Source organism: Sorex araneus, chromosome 5 (genome assembly GCF_027595985.1).
Source record: "Sorex araneus isolate mSorAra2 chromosome 5, mSorAra2.pri, whole genome shotgun sequence".
Classification (NCBI taxonomy): Eukaryota; Metazoa; Chordata; class Mammalia; order Eulipotyphla; family Soricidae; genus Sorex; species Sorex araneus.
The window spans coordinates 44230562-44245329 of record NC_073306.1 but is presented as its reverse complement, the minus strand read 5'-3'; the positions used below and the strand labels follow the sequence as shown (position 1 = coordinate 44245329).

The 14768-nt window shown below is 66.3% G+C and overlaps 1 protein-coding gene across 12 annotated transcripts in view; it reads right to left on the bottom strand.

Moving 5' to 3' along the window:
* Positions 1–964: 964 nt before the first annotated feature.
* ADGRB2 (adhesion G protein-coupled receptor B2) overlaps positions 965–14768 on the bottom strand; it is a 34648-nt gene continuing 20844 nt past the window's right edge. For 3 of the 12 annotated variants that reach the window (XM_055137360.1, XM_055137369.1, XM_055137368.1), the window contains 24 exons: positions 14622–14723; positions 14096–14202; positions 13068–13262; positions 12911–12979; positions 12725–12833; positions 12190–12520; positions 11787–11892; positions 11585–11628; positions 11232–11358; positions 10870–10973; positions 9939–10041; positions 9221–9371; positions 8994–9063; positions 8518–8584; positions 8297–8382; positions 7918–8016; positions 6080–6251; positions 5726–5821; positions 5397–5436; positions 4045–4667; positions 2238–2273; positions 1896–1994; positions 1741–1809; positions 965–1431 (listed from right to left, as the gene is read on the bottom strand). In XM_055137360.1, the coding sequence (XP_054993335.1) occupies positions 1246–1431; positions 1741–1809; positions 1896–1994; positions 2238–2273; positions 4045–4667; positions 5397–5436; positions 5726–5821; positions 6080–6251; positions 7918–8016; positions 8297–8382; positions 8518–8584; positions 8994–9063; positions 9221–9371; positions 9939–10041; positions 10870–10973; positions 11232–11358; positions 11585–11628; positions 11787–11892; positions 12190–12520; positions 12725–12833; positions 12911–12979; positions 13068–13262; positions 14096–14202; positions 14622–14723 (3191 nt within the window). In that variant the 3' untranslated portion in view covers positions 965–1245. The remainder of the gene's footprint in view (positions 1432–1740; positions 1810–1895; positions 1995–2237; positions 2274–4044; positions 4668–5396; positions 5437–5725; positions 5822–6079; positions 6252–7917; positions 8017–8296; positions 8383–8517; positions 8585–8993; positions 9064–9220; positions 9372–9938; positions 10042–10869; positions 10974–11231; positions 11359–11584; positions 11629–11786; positions 11893–12189; positions 12521–12724; positions 12834–12910; positions 12980–13067; positions 13263–14095; positions 14203–14621; positions 14724–14768) is intronic. The other 9 variants (XM_055137365.1, XM_055137370.1, XM_055137362.1 and 6 more) reach the window with 8 other exon arrangements.

Sequence of the window (14768 nt, the reverse complement as noted above, 5' to 3'; positions counted from 1 at the left end):
GTGGCTTTGTGTGTGAGGTGTGGGTGTGTATTGAGGGGTATGAGTGTATGTGTAGCGTGCAGGGTATGTGTGACTGTACATGCATACGATGGGGGGTGTGCATGCGATGTGTATGGTTGTGAGGGGTGTGAGTGTACATGTATGTGTGGTGGGGGGGTGATTGTGTGGTGTGGGGGTCCATACATATGTGTGTGATATGTATGGGGTATGTGTGGTTATGTGGAGTGTTGGGTGTGTGTATGTATATGTGTGGTGGGTGGGTGGTGTGTATGGGGCATGTGCGGTTATGTGGTGTTTTGGGTGTATGTATGTGGTGGGGTGGGGTGGTGTGTATGGGGTGTGTGTGGTCGTGTGGTGTGCAGAGTGTGAGTACCTGTATGTGGGGGGGTGTGGGGATGCATATGGGAAGTGTGGGTATGTGTGGGGTGAAGGGTATTGTATGTGATGTGTAGGGGATGTGGGGGTGTTGTGTGATGGGAAGTGGGGGGATATGGGATGGGTGGGGGTGTATGTGTGTGTGGTGTGTGTTCAGGGTGTGTGTGGGTACATGGGTGGTATGTACACATGTGTGTGCATGCACATGTACATATTCTGGGTCACACTCTCAACCAACACTTTCCAGATGGACCTACGAGATAAGCACCATCCCGTTCCCATCCCTCAGATGGAGAAACTGAGGTCTCTGAGCTTTGCCTTGGCTCCAGCCCAGCAGCCTCTGAAACCCGCTGATGAGGAGCTTCAGCCGTCAGCGCCCCGGGGAAGGCTCCAGACCCACGTTCCCAGTCTGCCTTCCTGGACCAGGGGCTCACGGCCACCCAGGACTCAGGACAAAGGCTCATCCTCCCCGTCAGGGCCGCCCTGTCCCCCGACAGCAGGCAGCGCCAGGGAGGGGAGCCCCGAAGTCAAAGCCACGCTGGGCTCCCCAGGCTGGGCCTCCCCCAGACGCAAACAGCCCAGAGCCAAGTCCATACAGTGAAGTTTATTCCCAACAAAGTTCCCCTCCCCCCTCCCCAGCCCGGGACAGGGACCGACAGGCTGGGGCGAAGATGGGGCTCCCGTGGCTGGGGTGCCTCTGGGGAACAGGCCACACACCGTGCCCGGCCCCCCCAGCCCGCTGAGTCCACTACGCCTCCCTGCCCAGCCCTCGGGAGAGGGGAGGGGCGCCGGCTCCGGGGTGGTTCCAAAGTGGAGTGTGAAAATAGAGAGATATATATATTTATACGCAGCGCCAGTCCGGCGTGGCACTCACACCTCTGTCTGGAAGTCGCTGTCGGGGGGCTCTGCGGGCTCCCAGGCCGCTGCTCGGTGCAGGGCCAGCCGCTCGCGGGGCTTGGGGGGCAGCGAGCCCAGGGTCATGGACTTGAAGGTGCTCCAGCTCTGCTGCCGCCGCTGCTGGGACAGGCTGGGACGCTCCCCCGGGCTGGGTTTCTCCTGTGGGAGACAGCCAGGACCCTCCCTCTCACCCATTCTCAGGAAGAGCACAGGGGGGCGGGGGTGGGTGGGCGCGGTGGAGGCCAGAGCTGCCCAGCTCCGGCCGGGGCCCTGCCCCTGCGCCCAGAGGGCTGTCCTCGCCCAGCCATCCCAGCGGGCCCCAGATTCACCCACTCTGTGCGCCCCCCAGCCCAGAACGACCACGTCTGAGCAGGCCCCTGGGAAGGCGAGCAGCTGAGGCCGCCCCAGCAGAGGGCAGGAAAGGAAGGCGGCCCCGAGCACCCTCACCCGGTCCAGGGGGTCACTTACGCCGGACACACTCCGCTGGGCCGCCCCACCTGAGGCCACGGTCCACTGTTTCTCCCTCTGCAACAGGGGCTGGGTCAGGAGGCAACCCAGGGGGTCACTGCAGGGGGCGCCCAGGGAGCCTGAGCTGAGGGCAGGGGCGGCCCCGGGAGCCTCACCTTGGCCGTGGACGGGCCGCGGTAGCGGTCGAAGGTGTGGAACTTCTGGTTGAGCTCGTGGTAGAGTTCCGAGTGCCGCTTCCGGGTGTGCATCACCTTCTGGGGGCACCGGGCGTCAGACACATTGTCCCCCACCCCTGGCAGCCCAGGAGACCCAGCCCCACAGCCCAGGGTGGGCCGCACCCCGGGGTCCTGCCCTCTGAGTCTGGTGTGGGGCAAGGAGGGGAGCCTGGACAGAGCTCACGGGAGCACGGCATGGGGCCTGGACGCCCCAACAACCCCAGAGGGTCTCCCTTCCCTGAGTGGCCCCTCCAAGACAGAGACCAGATGCCTAGCACTTGCCTCAAAGTCCAGGTCCGAATACCGTAACTTCTTCCGCTGGAAAGAAGCGACAGGGCAGTGAGGGGGGCGCACTATCCCGGGAGACGCTGCCCGATACCCTCCCCGGCCCTCCCGGGGCCCAGCAGGGCGGTGTGGGACAAAATCACACCTAAGGTCAGGGGTGGGGGCCCAGCGCAGGGCTGCGGCTTCGTGCTGGCCCCTACTGCGCGCGCCCTGCTTCCCCACCCACAGGGGTATACTGGCACAGGGTGCCCAGGCAGCCTTCCCACAGATGGATTCCCAGCTGGGGCACAGCCCAGAGGCTCATTTGCTGCACCCCTTGGGTCTTGCCCCACCTCATCCTCTGCCGTCGGGGGCTCTCCTTGACCCCCAAACATCCCACTTTTCCTGCAAACACAGGAGCTCAGATGTTCAGAACTCCCCTCGGGTGCCCGTTTTCCTGCCAAACCAAGCCCTGCCTTCCTGGCCCCCTACATGCCTCTCTGGGCCCTCACGTGGCCCCCAAGGCCCCCACAAAGTGCCAGCTGCTCAAGGAAGGGCAATGGGTGTCTCAGGATGCTGGCACCAAGGCCGTGCCACGACCAACACCAACTCGCCCAGCTTGAGGGGGACAAGGTGGGGAGGGGGCGGTGCTTGCCCAAGGCCCTCAGAGATGTCGCCAGGACCACAGTCTACATACCCAAGTCCTAGGCCGAGGGGCTGCAGGCCCCCTCTCCTGCTCTCCAGCCCAGCCCTGTGCATGCAGGCCCTGCCTGGGCCATTGCTCTTTCTGACCACAGCAGGACACCTCTCTCTGCCCCCTGACGCCCCTGGGTGCTCCCCCCCCCACACTGAACACCTATGCATTGTGCCCAAGAGAACAAACAAGCTCCCCTGGCACTCCAGACCGGCTTATTGGCCCTACATCCGAATTCTGAATGTGGCCCTTGACCCCCAAAGTCACAGGCACAGCATGTGGCACCTCCCACACAGGGAGCTCAGCACTGGCCCCTCCTCGGGCCCACCCAGCAGGTGTCCGAGGCACCACGCCTGCCATGACACAGGGCCCCCCCTCCACAGAGCCGGCGTTTAGCTCTCTGTCTTTGTTACGCCTTCCTGTTCCTGCCATCTGCAGCGGGAGCAGGCACCAAATGTTCAAGAAACATTTTGGGAGAAAAACTAAACTTGCAAACCTCCTAGCTGCTAACTTAATTTCCTTTGTGCGGAGGACGGGAAAGCGGGATTCTGAGGCCAAACATAAGCCGCCAACAATGTCTGAATTGTGACTCCTGCCACAGCCTCCCCACCCCTCCATCTACAGAGTTCTAGAAAGTTCCAGAGTTCTCCAGCGGCCATTGCCACCTGCTGGTTCCCCGTGATTTCCTGCAGGGACTAAGCTGGGGGCTGGGAGGGTCCCACAGAAACGGGTCAGCAGGGAGAGGGAGGGGCCGTACAGTTTCTCGGGGTAAGGGGGCTGGTGACCACACGCCCCGGCAGCCCCTCGGGCTGCTCTCAGGGCGGGGAAGAGCAGTAGTTTCCGTTACTGAGCACTTCCTGTTTGACACAAGGGCGCGTCTCCTCACCGTGACTCATCGCCATCAGGTGGCTGCGCCGTTATCCCACTTCGCAGGTGAGGAAACGGAGGCCCGAGAGAGCTCAGGGGTGCTTGACAGCACCCACAGGCCTGTACCCTCGCAGCCCGTGGCACCTGCCTGAGTCACAGGCTCTGAGTGGGCAGACGTCCTACCCAGCCCCGCAGCCCACAGCGGACAACAGCCTGGAGTGTGCGGAGATGCCCCTGGGGGGCTGCCCCTGCCCGGCCCCTCACCTCCAGCGAGCCCAGCTTCATGGTGGGGCCAGGCACAGTTCGCGGCATGGTCCGGCTGCGCTCACCCGGCTCGGGCACTTGGCGGGGGCTTGGGGTGGGTGGTGGCGGCTGGAAGGTCATCCCGTAGGGGTTCTGCAGAGACCCGTAGGCGGGGCCCAGGCCCAGGCCCGGGTGGTCCGCAGACAGGAAGCTGGGGTAGGCTTCTGCGTGGGTCAGCGTCTTGGCAGCTCTCCGGGGAGTGCCCTCGGGCCGTGCCCGTGGCGGCGGCTCCTCGGGGCCCGCGGCCCCTGCGCCGGGCTGCAGGCTCAGAGTCCGCCGGGGCAACACCATGTAGTCCCCCTCGGAGCCGGGCTCCGTGGGCCGCAGCCACGTGAGGTCGAGTTGCCGCAGGCCCCCCTCCCCGCACATGTACACGGGGTTGGTTTCCTGCGGGGGTGGCGGCTCCCCCAGCCCCGGAGAGGCTGCCAGGGGCACCAGGATATTGCCAGGCAGTGGTGAGAAGCTGAGGTTGCCCTCGGGCCCCACGAGGCAGGACTTGGGCTCCTCATCCTCGTCCAGGGACAGGCGGGACAGCGTGCCCGTGATGGTGGACGGGTTGCAAGTGCTGACCTCCTTGAAGAGAACTGGGGGTGGGAGGGGGGTGGGTCACAGAGCGGAAGCCTCAGGGTTCTCCGCTGGTGGGGGCAGCATCCGGGTATCTTGGGCAGTGGGGACCATGTCCAGGATGCATGTCTGGGTAGTGGGGACCCCTGGACTCCTGACAGTGACAGGGAGACCCCCTCCTGGGCCCGGGTCATAGTACAGTGGGTAGGGAGCTTGCTTTGCACGTGGCCAAACCGGGTTCGATCCCTGGCATCCCAGAGGCCCCTACGAGAGTAATTCCTGAGCACAGAGCCAGGAGTAACCCCTGAGTAAGCCGTGTGTGGCCCCTCTTCCTGGGGTGCAGCTCCCACGGGCCGCAGGACAGGTCCTGACGTCCAAGGCCACACCCCAAGTCTGTCTAAAGGGCCTGTTCCTCCCCCTTCTTGGACATTCCCTCCCCACTCCCAAAATAAAACTGAAAAGATCAAGGAAACGCTGCTAGAAGGAGACCACCAGGAGGGTCCTCATGCTCCCCCTCAGGTGTCCTCTAAGGCTCCTCTCCGCCCTGGGAGGTCAGATTCCTTCCCTCTGTTGACGAACAGGCTCAGAGACAGGAGCTGTTTGCCCAGAGTCACACAGGATGTGGCATTCCAGCTGCATCTCCCAACTGGGCTTTGTAACTCAAAGCCAGTTCCCATCACCCCCTCACGGGCAGGGGGGTTCCCTCCTGACCCTTCCCCAGAGCCCCCAGCTCTGCCCGGCAGACTCACCTGTCTGACACGCCAGATCCACATCCTTTTCAAAGTCTGACTGGAGGCAGAGAGGGAGAGAGCAGGTGGGCAGAGGGGGTCGAGGGAGCCGGGGAGTTGGCGGGGTGTCCAGGTTCTTCCCACCCTCCCCCCCCCGGGGGCTGCTGCTCCCGGCACACTGCCTAACCACGTCCTGGAGGACCCTGACACAGGCCAGCCCCAGCTCGCAGGAGGGGAAGTAAAGGTGGGAAGGACTTGGTCACCTCACCCAGCTCTGTGGGCAGCTGAGGGGCCCCGGGCAGGGCGGGGACATGCTCAGCACCCCCACCCCGACCTGGGCCCCCACTCACCAGGATCTGCAGCTGCCCATTCTTGCACGAGTCGGGGGAGTCCTCACTCTCATCGGCCCGGCACACGCCCATCTGGCATTTCACCACGTCCTGAACCTGGGGGCAGCGGGGGGCCTGCTGGGCCTGAGGCCACCCTTGGGCCCCCCCGGCCACACTGACTTGGCTCCCACCCAGGCACCCAGCAGGGGGGGTCCCGCTAGGGGCGGGTCCTGACACTGGACTGGGGGAGAGGGCAGGGGGACGCCCAGGACACTGAGGTCGGGCTGCCCGGGTTGGGGGGACTGGACGGGGTCTCTGCTGTCCTCGTGCACACGGGAAGGGGGGTGGGGGGGGGGCTGGGGCAGCGCAGCCCACCTCTCGGCGCAGGAAGCAGTGCACGGCCGTGATGACAAAGCCCTGCGCAGAGTTGAAGACGGCGAAGAGCGCCTGGAAGAGGACGGAGCGGCGGTCGGTCATGGCCAGGACGGCGGACATCCAGGTGAGCGCCAGCAGGGGCAGCACCACGCAGGAGCTCCAGAGGGAGGCCCTGAGGACAGCAGCAGACGCCCCTGCTCAGCCCGGGCCCTGCCGCCACCCGCGCAGGGGCCGAGACCCCCCGGGAGAGCGCCCGCGAGCCAGAGGCAGAGAGACGGAAAACGGAGAGCAGAGAGCGTGGGCGAGGGCAGGGCACAGGGGTGGCCGCAGGGACAGACACGCAGACACCGGGGGACGGAGGGAGAGAGAGCTGGCGGGCAGACAGACGCAGGGGGCTGGGGGTCCCAAGCCCCTCGTGCACGGGAACACGGAGATCCTGGGAGAGGAGAGGGACGGACACTCGGACGGGAGGTGAAGCAGGCACGGCGGGGCGGGGGCGGCGGGGACCCTTTCCTTTCCAGTCCCTGGCCATGTCCTGACTCCCGGGAGCTGCTCAGGCCCTGGACACAAAGATGGAGAACTGGAGCTGGGGGTCAAAGCCGGGGCCAGGGGTCAGACGCACACACACCTCTGCGCCCCGGGGCCGGGGACGTGTGGAGGGGAGAAGGCCAGCTGCAGTGGGGGGCCCAGGGCGCAGGCCTGCCCTACTGGGCCAGACGCCACCATCCTCATGAGGGCCGCGGGCGGGAGTGGAGCGGGGGCGGGCAGAGATGGGCAGGGGGCCAGGGCCTGCCCTGGGAAGAGCAGCAGGGCTGTTCCGCCTGGCAGGGGGTGGGCACAGCAGTCGCCGCCCCTGAGGGCAGCGCCAAGCCCGGGAGAGGGTGTAATCACAGTCCTAAGAGCTGCCATTGATTAGCCACCAATTCTCTGCCAGGCCCTACACTGCACACTTTACATACGTTAGTTCCCATTGTGATCAAAACAACTCCAATAAATAGGCACGGGGATTATTATCCCAATTTACAGATGAGGAAGCTGGAGTGTGCCCAGCTGGGCAGAGACAGACAGGGCCAGGAGGCAGACCCAGCTGGGCCACCTCCAAGTTCGAGCTGCAGGGGCGGTGTGGGACACGTGGGGTCGGGGTCGGGAGGCAGATGACAGGGCGAGCTTCCCAGAGATGTGGTCAGCTGCCTGCCGAGAGGCCCGGACCGCCCCCCGCCACACACGCCCACCCCCAGGACTCAGGAGCTTGGGGGCAGGCCAGGCCTGAAGGGAGCCCTGGAAGGGGGCGTGTTCTGTTCCTGCCTGGGGTGGGGGGGAGGGGACACTTTCAGACTCTCAGCTGCTTATTTATTAGGGGGGGTAGCAGCGTGGGAGGGGTGTCTGGGGGTATGATCTTCTGACTCTCTGCGCCCCAAGTGTGAGACTGAATCCCTCTGAAGCGCGGAGTTTCAGACCCTAGGAGGACGGCCAGACCCTGGGTCACTCGTGCTAACATGGCTAGCTCCTGTCTCTTCCGCAGAGCTCTGCCACTCTGGGGTCCGAAGGGTTCCCCGCTTCTAAGGGCCTAGGAGTCTAGGAGCCACTGTGGGGTGGGGGGAGGGGGGACCACGACTGTATAAAACACAAGGCGGGAGCAGGGGCGGGGAGCAGGGGTGGGCCCAGGAACCCAGCGTTTTCCGGGAACACAGACATGGCTCCCAGCCGCCCCCTGCCACCTCGACACCAAGCCCGCGTGCGTGTGCGGCAGGCTTTCCAGGCACTGGGCCCACAGCCTCCTCCCCCGCCCTCGCCCCCCCGCCCCCCCCCACGCCATCCCCGCCGGGGGCACAACTAACATGGCGTTCCTGGCCGAGGCTGAGCTGAGCAGAGGGCTGGGGACCACTCCACACGCTGAGCAGGGGAGGAGCAGGCTGGCCCAGGGGCACCGCTCCGACCTCGAGGGGGCGGCACAGACATGGGAGAGGGAGAAACACACGGCGGGCGGGGGGGAGAAGGGGCAGCGTGAGCCCCGTCAGGGGAGAGGGGAGGGCAAACGAGAGAGAAAGAGGTGGGTTAGGGCGGGTGAGGGGCTGCGGCGGAGCACTCCGGGTGCCCACCTGCCTGCCAAGGTCAGGGAGCCCAGGTGGCACTGTCCAGCCCGGTGCTGCCCAGACAGGCCGCGGCCCTCCCTCCGGCGCCAGTCCCCACGGGACCGAGCGGCAGAGGCGCCCTTACCCAGCCCTCTGCTTCTTGGACTTGTCAGAGATGCCGTCGCGTGCCATGAGCTTGTTGAAGACGATGATCCCGATGAGCATATTCACCTGGGGCCCGGCGGGGCGGCGGGGGGGAGACACGATCACCAGGTGCCCCTCAGTAAGAAGACCCCCCCACCGGGTGGGAGCGGGGTGTGGGGAGGAGTCCCCCTTGCCACACCAGTGGCTGCGGGGGCAACGTACCAGCACGATGACCGCCGCAGGGCCCACAAAGGCGTACAGCAGGCCGCCCTCCAGGGAGAGCCAGCAGCTGGGGGGTGGGGGGGAGCGGGGGTCAGTCACCAGCAGGCTCACCCCGCACTCAACACCACCCCCCTCAGCGCCTCCCGCAGGCTGCTAGACACACGCCGACCACTGGCCCAAACCCACGGAGCCTCGGCCTCCCCCTGAGAGGTCTGGGAACACGGGGAGCAATCCCGGAGGGCTGGGGTGGGGGCGCCAGGGGGACCCACCCTGACCATCCACACAAGACAGGGCTCAAGGTTTCAATACTCCAGTCCTAGCACTTGCTCTGCGGTTGGGGAAACTGAGACTGAGGGCCAGGGAAGAATCTGTCTGGAGATTCCCTGGCGGGGACAGGCCTACGAATGCCTGATGGCCCGCCCAGCAGAGGCCCTGAGAGGTCCACTAACCCCACTGCCCACCAGAGGGTCACGTACTAGCTAGCAGTACCGTATCCTTTGGTGCGGGTAAAGCCGACAGACACCGCCACCACCAAGGCAGGCAGACCTGGGGGCAGGGGCCACAGTGAGGCCGCTGGCCGGCTCCTCGTGGCCCCTGACCCCCAGCCCCACTGAGCCCTGTGTCCAGAGCACTGGCCAGGGCCAAGGCTGAGGCCCATCCCCGCCCCTGGCCCCTGGCAGAGCCCAGCCTGAATCCTGCTCACCCCAGCCCAGACAGAGGAAGCGCTTGCGAACGAGGCGGGTGCGCATCCGGCCGATGACGGCCAGGTAGGACTGCCAGGCCTCGGTGAGCACCCAGCAGAAGGAGGAGAGGAAGAAGAAGTGCAGGAAGGCGGCCGTCATGGTGCAGACGCCCTGCAGGGAGAGGGGGGTGGCCCTGAGCAGCCACCACAGCAGGAGGGGGCCCAGCTGCCCGTGCCCACTGCTGGGCGCTGCCAGGGCCGCCCACCACTCTCCACCCCCCACAGAGCCCTGCCAGGCACCCCCGACTTCCTGCACCCACACGCAGCACGATACAAGCCCAGTGACACGCGCGCAGCACTCGGCATCCGGGAGGCGGCGAGCAGGCTGCCCACGCACAGACCGGGCACAGAGGACCGGCTGCACGTCACAGCTGGGCGGGCCCCACGCCCGCACGCCCAGCTGGCACTGTGCACCAGAGGGCAAGGGGCCCCGGGTGCAGAGGCACAGGCAGGTGGGCGCACACTGCCCACGCGGAGCCCAGCTCGCAAATGCCACCCGCATCACACACGGTGCACGGCGGAGCCAGGGTGCTGGGCACGGGCACCCACAGACACGCGAGCTCGGAACACACCCCACGCCCCATCCTGACACACAGGAAGGACACGCAAACACGTGCAACTCACGGCCTCGCCCACCCCCTGCGCCCCCACACAGTCCTGCGCCCGAGCCTGCACCTGCCTTGCTCAGCACCCGCGACTGGCCCACAAGGATCAGGATATTGGAGGCCAGGATGGACAGGCAGAAGTTCAGCAGGATGATGGAGCGCTCGGACTTGATGAACCTGGGGGCGCATCGCGGGCAGAGGCGGCTGTGGGCGGCGCTGGCTGGCCAAGCCCCGTGCCATGCAGAGCTCCCTCACGCTGCCCTGCAGCACGCCCTTCTCCCGAGCTGCCCTGTCCAAGTCCCCTTCCCCGCTCCGCCCTGCCCAGTACCCCCGCCCACACTGCCCTGCCCGGGACCCGCCCACACACTGCCCTGCCCGGTACCCCCACCCTACACTGCCTTGCCCGGTACCCCCACCCCACACTGCCCTGCCCGGTACCCCCACCCCACACTGCCCTGCCCGGTACCCCCGCCCACACTGCCCTGCCCGGGACCCCCACCCCACACTGCCCTGCCCGGGACCCCCACCCCACACTGCCCTGCCCGGGACCCGCCCACACACTGCCCTGCCTGGTACCCCGCCCCACACTGCCCTGCCCGGTACCCCCACCCCACACTGCCCTGCCCGGTACCCCCACCCCACACCGCCCACCCCACACTGCCCTGCCCGGTACCCCCCGCCCCACACTGCCCTGCCCGGTACCCCCCCGCCCCACACTGCCCTGCCCGGTACCCCCGCCCCACACTGCCCTGCCCGGTACCCCCGCCCCACACTGCCCTGCCCGGTACCCCCGCCCCACACTGCCCTGCCCAGTGACCCTCCCCTGCACTGCCCTGCCCAGTGACCCTCCCCTGCACTGCCCTGCCCAGTGACCCTCCCCTGCACTGCCCTGCCCAGTGACCCTCCGCTGCACTGCCCTGCCCAGTGACCCTCCCCTGCACTGCCCTGCCCAGCACCCCGTGGCACTACCCAGCACTCCCTTGCTGCCCCGCCCAGCACGCCTACCTCCAGAAGGCAGCGTAGATGGCGAGCAGGGTGAGCAGCGCCATGCAAGACACAGCACAGCCGATCACCAGGGGGACGGAGGGGGAGCCCGCCAGCTCTAGGGTCTGGGGGAGAGGAGAGTGAGGAGGGTCCACCCCCACTTGCTCCCTGAACCATACCGAGGGAACCCACTCTGGGTCACCCCTCACCACCTTGCTCACACAGGCATGGATTTACGCCAGCACTCACTTTCACGGGCAGACACGCGTGTTTGTGCACACGTGTCATCCCCGAGAACCCCACGAGTGCCCCCGCTCAGAAGCACGGTAGGGGTCACTCCTGCCCTCAGCATCTGCCTATGCCGTGGGGCTGCCCGCGCTCACCAGGTCCTTGGGCGGCTGGGCCAGCACGGCAAAGGTGGACGGGCGGTGGCACTGGCAGCGGGTGTGGGCCGCCTGCGTCTCCAGGGTCTGACAGCTCTCGGTGTCCCAGTCCCCCGCACTCGCATCTCTTGGAGGGGGGAGAGGGGAATGAGGCCCCTCCGCAGCCTCACCACGGCCAGTCCCCACCCAGGGTCAAGTGGCAGTGAGGGCCAGGCCGGGTCCCCAAAGAGGTTGCTAGGAGCCCCCGGACAGGTCCTCCACCCGCAAGGCCGAGGGTGGCACTGAGGAAGCTCAGGCGGGAGGCCCCTGCCAGAGGAGGAGTCCAGGGTTTTGCCCAGAGCCCCCCAACTCACGCTTTGGAGTAGTCCCAGCTGGCACAGTGGGGGTCAGTGGTGCCCTGGGGAGAGAAGGAAGGCGAACGTGCCGCATGCAGTGAGGTGCTCACCCGCCGGTCACGCCCCCCAGCCTCACTCCTGCCACAGGTCCCGCTAGCAATCACAGCCAGCCTCCACACCAGGGGGGTCCCCCCAGAGCCCCGTTGGGGTCCCCACTCACATTGATGATGTAGGACAGCTCCACTGTGATGAGGGGCTCGGCTGGTGGCTGGGTGGGCGGCCGGACGGTCACTGTCATAACCCGTGAAGTGACGGCCAGCGGGGGCCTGGGAAGCAGGGTGTGCGGTCAGCTCCTGCCGGGGCTGCCCAGACCCACTTGGGACCCCTAGAGGTGCCACAGGAGGGAAGGGAGCCAGCAGCACACCGAGCCCAGGGGGAGGCCTTGAGTTCACGAGGCGCAGAATGGGCTAGAGCCCAGAGCCAGACCCCAGGGCCCACCCAGCAGCCTCGTCTCCGTCAGAGAAGCACCCGTGCGCAGGGCCAGGTGGCAGCCAGAGAAATACCCGCATCCAGGGCTGATGGCACACAGGAGCCGGCACAGGACGGGCCTCCCGGGCACTCACCGGGGGGGTGGCAGGATGAGGCCGAGGGTGCGGTAGAGGACAGCACCGATGACAAAGTAGGAGGAGGACTCCTCAGGGTCCGCGGGGAGGAGGCGCTGGTGCGAGTGCCCGGGGCCGGGGGGGACCGTGCCTGGGCCCCGGCCCCGACCAGGGCTGCCGGCTGCCCCCGTGGCCGTGGGCTTCCCTGGGGGGGACAGGCTGAGCACCTCCCTGGGCAGGAAGAGCCGGTCCTCCGAGTGGCGCACCCAGTCCTTCATGCCGCGCCGGCCCCGCATGGGGAACGTGATATCACTGGACACGGCCGAGATGGGCTCCCGCTGAATGCTGATCACTGTGGCGGGGGCGGCAGAGACCACCGGGGACAGACAGGGGACGGGCCGGCACAGGGACAACAGAGGGTGGAGGTGGGGGGCACGCACGCAGAGAGGAGAGGGAGAGATGCGGAGAGATAAGGAGCAGAGGTCAGCCGAGGGGAGTCGGCACCCCGGGAAGGAGAGGGGGCCCTCCCGCGCCAGGCCCGGCCGCGGGCACACACCCAAGTTGTCGGTGACAATGAGAGAGCTCTGGAAGGCCTTGAGGGCGTCGCCCACCAGGTGAATGAAGTCCTCCACGACCCGCAGCAGGTGCACGGAGCCTGGGGACACCTGGGGGACAGAGTGCGCGTGGGTCTGAGGGGCGCAGGCTCCCCCCGGGCCCGGCGGCCCGGCAGCCCAGCCCTCACCTGCTGCGCATCGTCCCACTTGTCCTTGTTCTCTGCGTCCACCATGAAGCTCACCACCTGGAAGAAGCGCTGTGGGACAGCAGCGTGTGAGGTTCCCGAGCCTGGCCCGCGGGCGCCGTCCCTGCAGGGCCAGGCCTGGGCGCCCCCGCCCCAGTACCTGCACGTCGTCTGCCGAGGGCACGTAGGTGGCCCTCTTGAAAGTGTCAGTGACGTTCCTCAGGATGTCCACGGAGAAGAGCAGGTCCCCACTGTAGTAGGTGCGCCGGGCCAGCAGCTCCTGCAGACTGCGCACCACCTGCGACATGCCCTCCCCCGCCAGCATGCGCTGCCCCTTGGCCAGGTGCTCCCGGAGCTGCAGGGGACAGGCGGGTCACTGTCAGCGGGGACACAGAGGCGGCAGGAAGGAGGGGGAAGGTCAGCGACGCCCAGAGAGCCCCAACAGGAAGGCCGAGTCTCGGAAGGGGACCGAGGAGAGAGAAGTCCCAGAAAGACGGGACAGACGCACAGAGGGATAAAGGGGCTCAGACAGAAGGTGAAGCAGAGACATCCCACGTGCAGACAGGGACCCTCCCACTCCTGGTGGGGGGGGCGCTTGTGCCTGCTCCAGACAGTAGCACCCATGTCTCCTGCTATGTAAGTACCCAACACACACTCGTCATACCCACACACCATGTGACAACACTCGGAGCCCACGGCAGGCCTGGGGTGGGCGCTAGGGACACAAAAGTAAATTCAACCCTGTCCCTGCTTTCCAGCAGCTCCCAGTCTCATGAAGGACACACACTCACACACACACACACACTCACACACACACACACATACATACATACACGCCCCTACTGACAACAGCTCGGAGGTGGGTACAATGCCAACCATGTGCCAGGCCAAGGGCAGACTCCTGAGAATTAGGCCCTCCATATGAGTAGAACCTTCCAGAAAAGGAGAGGCCAGGAGAGGCCAGAAGAGGCAGACCTAAGTGGGCATAGCACAGGCTAAAGTGCAGGGGCAGAAGCAAGAAATCTGGCTCCCCGGCAGCCTCCAGCTATACCCAGCACAGGGCAGGAGCCCCTGAACCAAGGAAGCGTGTGGGCCCAGCGTCACCACATCCACAGAGGGTCAGGGCGGGGGAAGGAGACGTTCATTTCCTCCCGCATACCCGAGCCCAGGACCCCGCGGGGCACTCACGGACAGATACAGGTAGCGGTACTCATGGGAGATGCAGCGGGCAAAGCTGGGCAGCCCCCAGTATGCCACTCCCTGGGCGCTGAGGAGGCAGCGGCGGCTGGCAGACCCTGCCGGGGACAGGACAGAGGGTTTGGGGTGAGGGTCTGAGCGTCCCGCTCCCCTCAAAGTGGAGGCTTGATGTAGTGGGAACACACAAAGGGGGGCAGCAAGAACAACAGGGGGCTGGGGCTGGGGCTGGCCCGCCTGGTCCAGGGCCCCGAGTTTGCACCCTGGCACCACCAAAGTAGCTAAGAAACAAGGGGACAGAGAAACAGTACACGGGTAGGGCATTGTCTGCCGTATGCAGCCGACTCGGGCTCGGTCCCCGGCATCCCAAATGGTCCCCGAGCACTACCAGGAGTGATTCCTGAGTGCGGGGCCAGGAGTAACCCCTGAGTACTGCCAGGTGTGAAGGTCCCTTCCCCCACCAAAAATAAGGATAATAGTAAGAGAGGAGGGGGTGAGGGCTGGCAGGCAGAGCCCTCACCTGAGGCGTTCGGGGGGCACTTGTTGTAGATAATCTCGCCAGCAGCCGCCTTCTTCCACGTCATCAGCATCACGTGCTCGTCCCTGCACATCTCGTGGAAGGCTGTGGGGGGAGCAGCAGCTCAGCCCGGCCCACCCGCGGCCGGCC